Consider the following 12,407-nt stretch of genomic DNA (forward strand, 5'->3'; position numbering starts at 1 on the left):
ATGACGATCTACTAGCTGTGAACCACTGACTAAGAGACTTATTAATCAGTCTTCATTTTTTCATCTATAAAATAGAAATTACTCATGAAGATACTCACTCCCCTGATTTTGTCTGTAGAGTGCACAGACCCTCTATAATTTTGTAGATGGCCTCTATAAACTACTTTGATTGACAAAACTCCATCTCTGGGGGTCAACCCTGCAATGAGGAGCCTTTCTGAATATAGCCAGGCCACTTCTGAAAGGCAAAGACAGGGTTTGTTAAAGGGTCTGAGGTTTGAAAGCTCTGCCAGCATTACAAGATCTGTTGGTATCACCTTAAGGGAAACCAAGGCCACTTGAACTTCATAATTTCCTAATATTGAGCTACCATGAAGGATATAAGGTGTATATATACCCACAGATATATCCAATCCAAATAAAAAGACTTTGAACCAAAAATGCTTTTAAATGCTTTATTTTCAGTGTAGCTAGTTTTCTATAATTATTAAAGGCATTAATAGATATATGCTCAAAGAAAAAGGAATTTTCAAAATGATATTCATTAAAAGGTCATTTTATTCTATACCTGCAAAAGAAAGATCAATGCAATACAAAATTTTGTATTAATATCTTTCCCTAAGTTTCTGTAAAGTCAAATAGCATTAGTCATATTACTAATGACTTCAGAGCTTTTTCAAATTCTGTGATAATGGTGGCCCAGAAAAATGTGATTAGAATATTATCTAGAACAGCATCTGAGAAGAGTAATGCTGTGGTTGTAGGAAAGATTATTCTCTTTTAAAGAAAGAAAAGGAGAATTCTGTGGCATTTGTGGCAAAATCTCGATGGTCACAACTATCAAGAAGTGGAGTCCAACTATGACAAGCTTTACCTTTTTTAGCAACTTCCATTTCTTCTTCTGTCCAACGGGAAGTCTCCACAGGTTCAGCAGAAGCTAAAATCAAAACAAGGAATCTGATCAGGAAAATGCATTTTTTTAAAGTACCTATCATTTCTCAAAATCAATCTGTGAAATGACATATTCAGAAAACTTGGAAAAATAACTTGTGAAGGTCTCAGTTTCTTTACCAGAAGTCTAGAGGGGAAAGAATCATGCTCTTAAAAGATGAAATATTATGGGTTCTTCATGTTAAATGAGTGAAATCAAACTTCCTTAAACTCATGAGTATGAGGCCTTATTACCAAATGTATTTACAAACAACAAATTTTCCCATAGATTGAATGTTTGGAAATGACCAATTTTGGAAAGAGTCAGTAGAGAGTAATAAGATAAACAATGCTACTGAAATTATCTGGAAATTATAAACTACTTTCTTTAATCCAAATTTGTGACTAAGAAAAAAAATTTCTATAATACCATACAAAAATGACAAAATCTCAAAAAATAAAATTAGAATTAAAGCTATAATGAAATTATTTGATACTATTTGGTAATTAGGAGGCTACTTCAATATCTAATGGCACCAAAGATCATTAGGAAAACAATTTTAGGAGCATAATTCATTGTTTGCTATTAATTGATTCTATAAAAATCTGATGGTAGACAAAAGATGGAAGACAGTTTGCCACAGGGACAAAGTCTTTCATGAAGAGTTACTCAAAAGATATTGGAGGGACATTTTATCATAATGTATTAATGGCATTACTGCTAAATAACACTGGTTATGGCAATGTAAAGCAGGGTGTATCGAATTCCAGTGTGAAAGTTAACAGAGATCCCTAGCTGACCTATGCTCCATTTTTAATTATAATCTAGGACCTGTACAGTGGAGGGAGCAGATCACAGTGGGGACAGCCAACTCTACAAAACCACCACCCCAAATCGACAGCTGTCTTGAAAACACCCTGACTGTTCATTTCTTTTCTTGGCATCCCCGGCAGCTACTGAAGCCTAGAAGGGTCAGACCTGCACTGGCAGAGGGGAGCTTATTATGTCAAGAGGCATAATGCATCTCTAATAGAACCTCTCCTTTATAGTATACCCCCTTGCTAATAATAGATCATGCTGAAATTAATGCATAACAGAGAAATTCATAGTATCAGGGAATCTCAATGGAATTTTCACAAATTAACAAAACATTTCAGAAGCCCTAGCTTTGTGATGAGATGATCATGATGGCTCTATTGCTTTAAGATCTGTCAAGTGCTTTTACATACATCATTATATTTGAGATTCATAACAACTCTGTTGAGGCAGGTGTTATTATTCTCCCCATATAACAAAGGATATAACCCAAAACAGGATCTGGTAGACATACAAAAACAATTTTTAGAGTAACTGATAATTAATGACATGAAACTTTAAAAATGTCCAACATGTCCAACAATATTTAAGGGAGAAAAAAATTTTTAATGAATAATTATGCCAAAATACTATTAGTCATAAAAGAGTTAGAGGTAATACAGAGGATTTGTAAATAAGTTGTCATTTTTGAGAAGTAGTCAGGGTGATCAAAAATAAGTCACCAATATATATTCAGTTGGGGATAGAAATTTATTTTACTCTACAGGGAAGTAGTAAGGAAGGGGATAAGAAAAAGGGAAGGTTACAGATGGAAGGAAGTGCAGATGAAGGGAGGTAATGGTCAGAGGCAAAAAAAAGATTTTTGAGGAGGGACAGGATTAAAAGTTAGAGAAGGATAAACAGGTAAAAATAATGATGATGATGATGATGATGATGATGCTGTTTGTCCTTCAATTTCAAAGAAGACCTCAACAACAGGGAGGTAATGCCACAACATGCACATGAGTTGGAATGGGCAGGGCTGTGCCAAGTCCCCAGCCTCACTTTCTCCTCCAGACCCATCTGAGTCCAGTGGCCAGATATGAACCAGAATGACTGGAGATAACCTTGGATGGGAGGCAGTCAGGTTAAGTGACTTGCCCAAGACCAAAAGTGTACACGGTCAGATCTGAACTCCTGTTCTCCTGAATTCAAGGCCAGTGCTCTCTCTATCCATTGCGCCACCTAGCTGCCCTGGTTAAAAAAAAATTGAATGGAGGGAAATATACAGTTGATAAGTCTTAACTGTAAATGTACATGGGCTGAACTCACCCTTAAAATGGATGGGGATAGCAGAATGGAAAATCAGAATTCAACAATATGTTGTTTGTAATAAACACAGATGAAACAGAGAGAGACAGAAATAGAGTAAAAATAAGGAGCTGAAATAGAGTGCATTATACTTCAGTTGAGATATTTAAAAAAAAAGCAGAGGAAGCAACCATGATCTCAAAGTAAAAGCAAAACCAGCTCAAATTAAAATAGCTAATAAGCAGGGAAACTACGTTTTACTAAAATCAACAATATTAGTACTAAACATATACTAAATGGCAAAGAAATAAAGGTTAAATGAGTTGTATGGGGAAATAGTATTAAATTTAAAAACATACTAATGAGGAGATTATGGCAATGTATCACAAGGATCACTCACTTTTTAAAAAAGATAAACTGATTTTTTGTAAGGCAATGAGGTTAAGTGACTTGCCCAAGGTCACACAATTAGGCAATAAAAATCACACACTTAGATTGACTAGGTAGAATTTACACCAAGAATGCCAAGGCCGGTTCAACATTAGGAAAACTATCAGTACAATTGACTATCTATATCAGCAACAAAAATGAAAATCATATAATTATGTTAATACATGCAGAAAAGGGGCTGCTAGGTGGTATAGTGGATAAAGCACTAGTCCTGTTGTCAGGAGGACTAGAATTCAAATCCAGCCTCAGACACCTAATAATCACCTAGCTGTGTGATCTTGGGCAAGTCACTTAACCTCACTGTCTTGCAAAAATAAAATAAATAAAAATGTAATTTAAAATAATTTACAACTTCAGCAAACTTGCAGAAGAAACTTGACCCACAAAAATCATCAGCAATTTATTACCGACAAAATCCAGCAGCAAGAAAGAGAAATTCCATTTACTTTTCACACAAGTAAAGTTAGTCTAATCAACTTAAGAAATATTAATTGTTCATGGTTGGGTCAAGCCAACAGATAATAAAAAATGCCCTTTCTACATAAATCAATTTACTTATTCAATGTGATACCATTCAAATTACCCAAAAAAATATTTTATAGAGCTAAAAAAAATAACAAAATTCATCTGGAAGAAATAAACAGTCAAGATATCATGAGAATCAATGAAAAAAAAGTGAGAAGGTAAGTTGCCTAGCAGTACCAGATCTCAAATTGCATAACAAAGCCATAATCATCAAAACAATCTGGTAATGACTAAGAAATGGAGTGATGGATAAGTGAAATGGAGTAGGTACATAATACAAAAGTAAAAGATCATAGAAATCTAGGGTTTTGACAAATCTGAAGATCCAAGATTTTGGGACACAAAGTCACTACCTGACAAAAATTGGTGGGAAAACTGGAAAGTAGTTTGGCAAAAACAAGTTATAGATCACAAAGTCAAAAATGGATACATGATTTAGATATAAAGGTGACATCCTAAGCAAATCTGAGTAGCACGGAATATACTTGTCATATTTGTGACCAAGAGAAAAAAAATTGTCCAAACAAGAGATAGAAAGTATTACAGGATATAAAATAATTTTGATTACATTATATTAAAAAATTTTTTTTTGCAAAAACAAAACTAATACAGCCAAGAAACACGATGCTGGGGTGGGGCACCGAGAAAATTTATGGCAATTGTCTCACAGCTCTTTTCTGTGATGGAAAAGAATTAGAAATATAGGGGTTGCCCTATCATCAACTGAGGAATGAATACATGTGACAGATGATTGTGATGGAATGCTATTATGCAAAAGGAAATGAGAAAAGAATACTTTTAGAAAAATCTATGAACTGATGTAAAATGAAATAAAGAGAACCAGGAGACCATTATACATAGTAATAGCAATATTGTATGATATCTAATTGCGAATGACAGCTATTCTAAGGAAAAAAGTGATCCAAGAAAATCAGAAGAAAAAGGCTATTTAATTCCATAGAAAGAACAGGTCAAGTCTATATGTAGACATTTTAATTTTCTTTATGAGTCTTGATTTTCTTTAGTCTGTGTTTTTTTCTGCAACTACACTTGTATAAGCTATGTAAAACTGCTTGGTTTCCAAAGGAAGAAAAAGGGGGTAAATATGAACCTCAAATTTTTTAAAATGTGTTACTTTTTTTGCTTACCTATGATTAAGAAAAAATAAGATTAAAAAAAGACAAAATGTTACTGGTAAAATTCAACAAAAAAATGACAAATTATATAAATTTACAATATGCAAATGTTAGCTAAAGTGACTCATCTTTCATCAAGTTGTTTTAAGATGAAGCTTAAAAAGAACTTACAAAGTACTGATGTCAACAAGTCAAATGAATCATAGGAATACTCAAGATACTTTGCAAGCTTTACATAAGGTTTCAAGAAAGGAAAAAGGTTTTCTGAGGCATCTGGTAAAGAATCTATCTATAGAACAAATCATCTTTCATAAATTCTCCCATCACAAAAGGAAGAACAAAAACACAATTTGATTCAAACAATCTAAAATTTGGAAATGAACCTATTGAAGCACTAATTTTCTATTTGACAGGTAGCATTATAACTGACCTTACAGAAGAGCAGAGAAGAGGAATAACCAAAGTGAGTTAATCATACATCAAGGGTCAAAATCTAAAAGACCAATTTTTTAACCTATCTAAAATAAAAATTCTTGGAAACAAATGATTAAGCATCCAGAACTCTCACATAGAAACAACTACCACACACATTAAGTGCTTTGTCAATAGTTAATTGAGAATCCCACTTATTGATTACGATTTGACTAAACTGTCCCAAGAAAATGGATGTTTTTCTACATAATAATGCATCGCAAAAGATAGGACAATTTACCAAGGAAATTTTTATTAAGTAAAAACAAAGTTCTACCAGAAGGAAATAAGTCATCCCTTCCATTTCAATGTCTTCTCCTATTAAGGGATGAGGAAGGGTAGATCTTAGGTGAATTTTGGGCCTGAGTCCTACACCCATAATCGGACACCTAGACCTAGATATTCCACTGTTTGTTTACCCCATGTCCAAAAGAGAACATTCTTTCTTTCCCTCTAAACCCACTCCCTACTTGTGACTTCCTTGTTTTTTTTGTCAAAAACAGTTATTCTTCGAATCTATTCCAATTTCCCACCTAAAATTTGTCATCCTCGACTCTTCCCTCTTCCTTCACCTGTCCCTTTTGCACCCCAATATGTCCAATTTCCTCAGTATTTTCCTTACTTATTCCTTTCCCTCTATTACCATCACAAAAACCTTAGTGCTAGTCATTAGGAAGGGGAAAGTTTCCTAATTGATATCCAGTTTCTTCTCTCTCCAATCTGAAATCCATCCAGCTAACAAAAGAATATGACTAGAGTATAGATCTGATACATTCTGTTCAAGTAACTTTAGTAATTCCCCAACACCCTTCGGCTACAATACAAGACCCTCCATTTGGCATTTAAAGTTACTCACAGTCCTGCTTCAGGTTATTTAGACTTTCCTCTGATCACCTAACCCTAGAAAATCTTTGTGTCCTTCAAGTTTATTTGGTTTTGTTTTGTTTTTGCAGGGCAAATGGGGTTAAGTGGCTTGCCCAAGGTCACACAGCTAGGTAATTATTAAGTGTCTGAGACTGGAATTGAACCCAGGTACTCCTGACTCCAGGGCTGGTGCTTTGTCCACTGCGCCACCTAGCCGCCCCCCTTCAAGTTTATTTGAAGTACAACCTTGATGTTAAGGTTCCCCATCATGTTTTTTTTGTTTTTATTTTTTTAATCTTGCAACTTTTGACATCTATGAGTGGTGCAGTCGATAGCACTGACCTTTGGAGTCAGGAGGTCAGGAGTTCAAATTTGACCTCTGACACTTGCCTCTTACTAGCTGTGTGATCTTGGACAAGTCACTGATGACCACACATACAGAGCCATCTTGTCATCCTGATCCAAATCTGGACCCAGATGGCTTTGGAGAAGAGGGTGAGGCTGGTAACTGAGCACATCCCTAACCCCGCCCCGAATCCAGTTCATGTGCTTGTCATGGCATCACCTCCCTGATATCATGGTCGTCTTCAAGAACCAAGGATAACTTTAGGTAATTGTGACATGGATGGCCCACAGCTGATATATACAATTGGATCATACAATACAGAAGTCTGATTAAATGACTTCTGAGAAATGAAGCCTAAGTAATGTGAACCAATGAAGTTTAATACCAATACTATATAAACTAATGGAAAAATATGTTAATAAGGAGTCCTACCAAGTCCTTTTTGACATAAATATGGTGCTGATACCTAAACTAGGAAGAGTCAAACTGAGAAACAAAATTACAGAACAAATTCCCTAATGAATAGTTACAAAAAAATGTATATAAAATATTAGCCAAAGAGATTCAGTTATTTATCAACAGGATAATACACCAGGTGGGATTTATACCCAGGAGTGGTTCAATATCAGGAAAACACTCAGAATAATTTAACATATTAATAAAACTAACAGAGATCATAATGATTTCAATATAAGCCAAAGAAGTCTTTTGACAAATTACAACACCATGAAACATTAGAAAGCATAATAATAATAAATGAAGTTTTCCTTAAAATGATAAACAGTATATCACTAAAACCATCAACAAGTATCACATATAATGGGGATCAGCTAGAAGCATTCCCAATAACATCAGGGGTGAAAGAAGGATCTGTTATCACTACACTTTTACTCAACACTATATTAGAAATCTCAGCTTTAGCAATGAGAAAGAAACTGAAGGAATTAAAATAGGCAACAAGGAAATAAATCTCATTTTTTGCAGATGATATGATAGTATACTTAGAAAGTCAACTAAAAAACTACTTGAAACAAGTAATGAGGGATAACGAGGAGTATCTAGAGCACTGCTCCTGGAGTCATGAGGACCTGAATTCAGATGAAAGGCACTTGATACTTAATAGCTGTGTAACCTTTAGCAAATCACATAACCCCATTGCCTTGCAAAAAAAAAAAAAACCAAACAAAAACTCCCCTAAAACAACCAAAAAAAAAAAAAAAGAAAAGAAACAACTAACAACTTTAGCTAAGTTGCAGGATATAAAACAGACGGAAAGAAATCAACAGTGTTTCTATATATTACCAACAAAGCCCAGCAGGAGATATAAATTCCATTCAAAATAACTAAACAATATAAAATATAAACAACTGAGAAAACGTCAATTGCTCATGGGTAGTAGGTTAAACTAATATAATAAAAATGACAAATATATCTAGGTTAATATACTTACTCTGTGCCATACCAATTAAGGTATCAAAAGATTATATTAATGAAAAAAATGCAAAGAAAAGTGGCCTAGTCATAGCAGATCTTAAAGTATACTATACAGCAGGAGTTACCAAAACTATTTGGAGGAAGCTATGTGGCATAGTGGATAGGGCAGCAGTCCTGGAGTCAGGAGGACCTGAGTTCAAATTCAATCTCAGACAATTATTGCCTAGCTGTGTGACCTTGGGCAAGTTACTCAAACCCCATTGCCTTAAATAATTAAAAAAAAAAACTTTAGAATTGATTATACCGCAAGGGAGACACTGGCACAGGACCAACCCAGCATAGCATGCCCTCATCAATGAGAGGTATACACTCTGTGAGAAAGGCAGAATTAAAGCAGTTGAAAGGAAATACATAGGTTTAGAGAACCCACCCCAGGTGTTCACATGAACCCTTTGTGCCCAACTGGTGGTAGAGCATTCCAAACTCATATTGGTCTGATCAGCCACAATCGGACACACTGTCATCTGTAGGGGGCAGTTAGGTGGCACAGTAGACAAGAGTACAGGCCTTGGAGTCAGTAGGACCTGAGTTCAAATCTGTTTTCAGACACAATAATTGCCTAGCTGTGTGACCTTGGGCAAGTCACTTAACCCCATTGCCTTAAATAAATAAAATTAAAATATAACTATTTTGAAATTGAGAGGTAGATCAATAGAAAGGGTTATGTTTACAAGACACAGTAAAATAACTATAACAATCTACAATATGATAAATCCAAAGACTCTAGTTTTTGAGATAAGAACTCAGGATATAGAGATATAAAAGGTGATAATCATAAGTCAATTAGAAGAGTAAAGAATCATTTACCTGTCAAATCTATGGGGAGAAGAATTTAAGGCCAAGCAAAAGAGAGAAGATTACGAAATGCACAATGAAAAATTTTGATTACATTAAATTGAAAAGTTTTTGCACAAAAACAATGCAAGCAGGATTAGAAGGAAAGAAGAAAGGTAGGAAATCACTTTTACAACCAGTGTTTCTCTTTAACAGACTTATTTCTATTTTGTTTTTTAGCAAGACAATAGGGTAAGTGACTGGCCCAAGGTCACACAGCTGATATTTATTAAGTATGTGAGGTTATATTTGAACTCAAGTCCTCCTGATTCCAGGGCTACTGCTCTATCCACTGAGCCACCTTGCTGCTCCGTGAAGGACTCATTCCTAAAATGCATAGAGAACTGAGTCAAATCTATAAAACTACAAGTTATTCCTAATTGATAAATGTTAATAGAAAAAAATGCTCTAAGTCACTATTAATTAGAAAAACATAAATTAAAACATCTGTGAGGTAACACCTATCACCTATCAGATTGGTCTAATGTGACAGAAAAGGGAAATGATAAATGTTAGAAGGGATGTGAGAAAACTGGGACACTAATACACTGAGAGTGGAGTTGTGAACTGATCCAACCATTCTGGAGAGGAATCTGCAATTATGTCCAAAGAGTAATCAAGTAATTCAGTACTACGACTAATAGGTCAACCAAAGAGATCACAAAAAAGAGGAAAAGGACTACATTTATGAGCATATTCACAGTATGGCTAATATGGAAATATGTGTAACATGACTACATACCTATAACCTATATCAGATTACCTGCCATTACGAGTGGAGGAAGGGAAAGGGGGGGGGATGTAAAGTACAAAAATAAATGTTGAAAATTATCTTTATACATAATTTGAAAAAGAAATAAATGTTAAGAAAAAGAAAATATGAATTCTGCTTTAGAATATTTATAGTTCTTGCTATCCTGCCTCTTCCCACCTCCTCTCACCCAATTTTTTTTCTCCCCCTCTATTCACAATTTCTGACATTTCCCCAGAGAGCTCGGTACCTAAAATTTATAAGATACTTCTAAGTATCTAAAACTGAGTTAACCATTGAGTATCAGGTCTGACAATCAAACATTATGTCCCTTCCAGATAGAGGTGATATGTATACAATGAATTAAATAATGCCTACTTGAGCAAATCACTTAGCCCCCATTGCCCAGCAAAAAACAAAACAACAATAGCAACAACAAAATAAAGAGAAAAGAAACAATTAATGACTTTAGTAAAGTTGCAGGATATAAAATAAACCCAGAGAAAGCATTAGTATTTCTATATATTTACAACAAAGCCCAACAGGAAGAGAGATATAAAGAGAAATTCCATTGAAAATAGCTGTGTTCCAATCTCCTCTGCAGACATGCAATATATAGGAGAGTACAGCACTGCAAATATTTTCACTCTTTTTTAAAAATTATAAATCAGATTTGCTGGATTTTTCCCCCTCCTGCTTTTTTTCCTATTTAAAAACAATCTTTGCTTTTTAAACTTTAAAGGGGAAGGGATACTAGAGGAAATCCAAGTGCTGTTAAAATTTATTTGGAAAAGAAAAGTCTGGAATAAGAGAATGTCACACTTATCATTTTGAAAACCCTATCAGTAAAGAAAGAAGTCCCTACTGTTCTTTTGCAAAAATTATTTAATCAACAATACTCAAAAAATTCATATTTTCAAAAAGGCTAAGCCTGTTTGTCTAAAAAATAACTCCCTAAGTTATTGTTTAAGAAGTCTGAATTTCAATGCCAATTATGCCCCTGACCATGCAGATCTGGGAAATATAATATGGATAAATACTTCAATTTTCTCATGTTCAAAAGGATGAAGAATTGATACTTAACCATGGATACAGAAGAATCATATTTGGAAAATTCAAATGATTATAAAATGGATCAAATTCTGCCAGGTGAATATATTCAATTAATCCCTGGTATTTCGGTAGACAGTCATCTGATTTCTGTCCATATGTTTTTGAGAAATTTCTCAAAGCTAATCTACTCGCTTCAAATCAACAGCTAAATTTATTCCTCTTAACATGAGATCCATGCACAAAAGATAATAGAAGCAGTCATACCTGAGGAGATTCCTGAAAGAGTAAATCAACTACACCAATTTGCTCCCATCATTTTTCCTGTTACAAAAAGAAAGATGGCCTGCATACCAACACTGCAAGACCAATCAGAAGGGCAGGGTCCTTCTTTCACACAATAGCCTGGGTAGCATATCCAGAGATGCAAAGCACATGCAAATCTCAGTAATGGTTTCAATTTGAATTTAAAGATGAGTTCTAGGAGTTTTTAACCTCGAAGAGCTCATCATTTTCTAAAAGCCAAGGATAGGGGGCGGCTAGGTGGCGTAGTGGGGGCGGCTAGGTGGCGTAGTGGGGGCAGCTAGGTGGTATAGTGGATAAAGCACTGGCCCTGGAGTCAGGAGTACTTGAGTTCAAATCCATCCTCAGACACTTAACAATTACCTAGCTGTGTGGCCTTGGGCAAGCCACTTAACCCCGTTTGCCTTGCAAAAAAAACCTAAAAAATAAAAATAAAAATAAAAATAAAAATAAAAGCCAAGGATAACATATGGCAAAGATGCCGTTCCAAGAAGTGGCACTGTGCACTGATATGACAAATTATTTACCAACTGCCTTCTAAGAACAAACAGCTAACCAGAGAATGGGCACAACTTGATCTCGGTGACTTCAATACATCAGCTCCTGATGATGGGATGGAAAGTGGAGACTGGGTGGAGCATCTGAATCCATCCCAACACACATGAAGAGATCATGTCTAAGGGAGCCTAGCAATCTCTCATACTAACATTCTTTGTGAAGTATATCTACTAATATACATTCATTAAAAGGTAAACTGCAACACACAAAACAGAGCAGTATCATTAGTTTATCACCTATCTACTATTAAAGACCTCCAGAACAAGGAGGGCAGTTGTGGGTGAGAATCATGTTAGATAATGAAGTAGGGATGGGTTGTCATCTGTACAGAAGGAAGTCATGCCCACACTGAGGAGATCCATATCTCCTCAGAAGTATTTAAATATATATTCAATGGTTCATAAGATCATCTATTCCAACTGTCTCATTTTATAGATGAGGAAAAGGAGGCCCAGAGACAAAGTAACTGGCCTAAGGTTACATAGCAAGTAATGATAGAGATAAATTTTAACTCAGGTTCTCAGACTTCAAATCCAGGACTTCCTCCTTCTGTATTTAGGTCAGTGATGTAAAGGAGATGTAATCTTG

The 12,407-nt window shown here is 35.0% G+C and overlaps 1 protein-coding gene across 20 annotated transcripts in view; it reads right to left on the bottom strand.

Annotated features, from left to right (window-relative positions):
• Positions 1 to 12,407, bottom strand: part of NCOR1 (nuclear receptor corepressor 1) — a 225,359-nt gene that overhangs the window by 59,345 nt on the left and 153,607 nt on the right. For all 20 annotated transcript variants that reach the window (XR_012468828.1, XM_074189259.1, XM_074189263.1 and 17 more), the window contains one exon: positions 875 to 937. Coding sequence is in view for 19 of the 20 variants with exons in the window: in XM_074189259.1 (XP_074045360.1) it covers positions 875 to 937 (63 nt within the window). In the remaining variant the exon portion in view is untranslated. The remainder of the gene's footprint in view (positions 1 to 874; positions 938 to 12,407) is intronic.

This window comes from Macrotis lagotis, chromosome 5 (genome assembly GCF_037893015.1).
Source record: "Macrotis lagotis isolate mMagLag1 chromosome 5, bilby.v1.9.chrom.fasta, whole genome shotgun sequence".
In the NCBI taxonomy this organism is placed as follows: domain Eukaryota; kingdom Metazoa; phylum Chordata; class Mammalia; order Peramelemorphia; family Peramelidae; genus Macrotis; species Macrotis lagotis.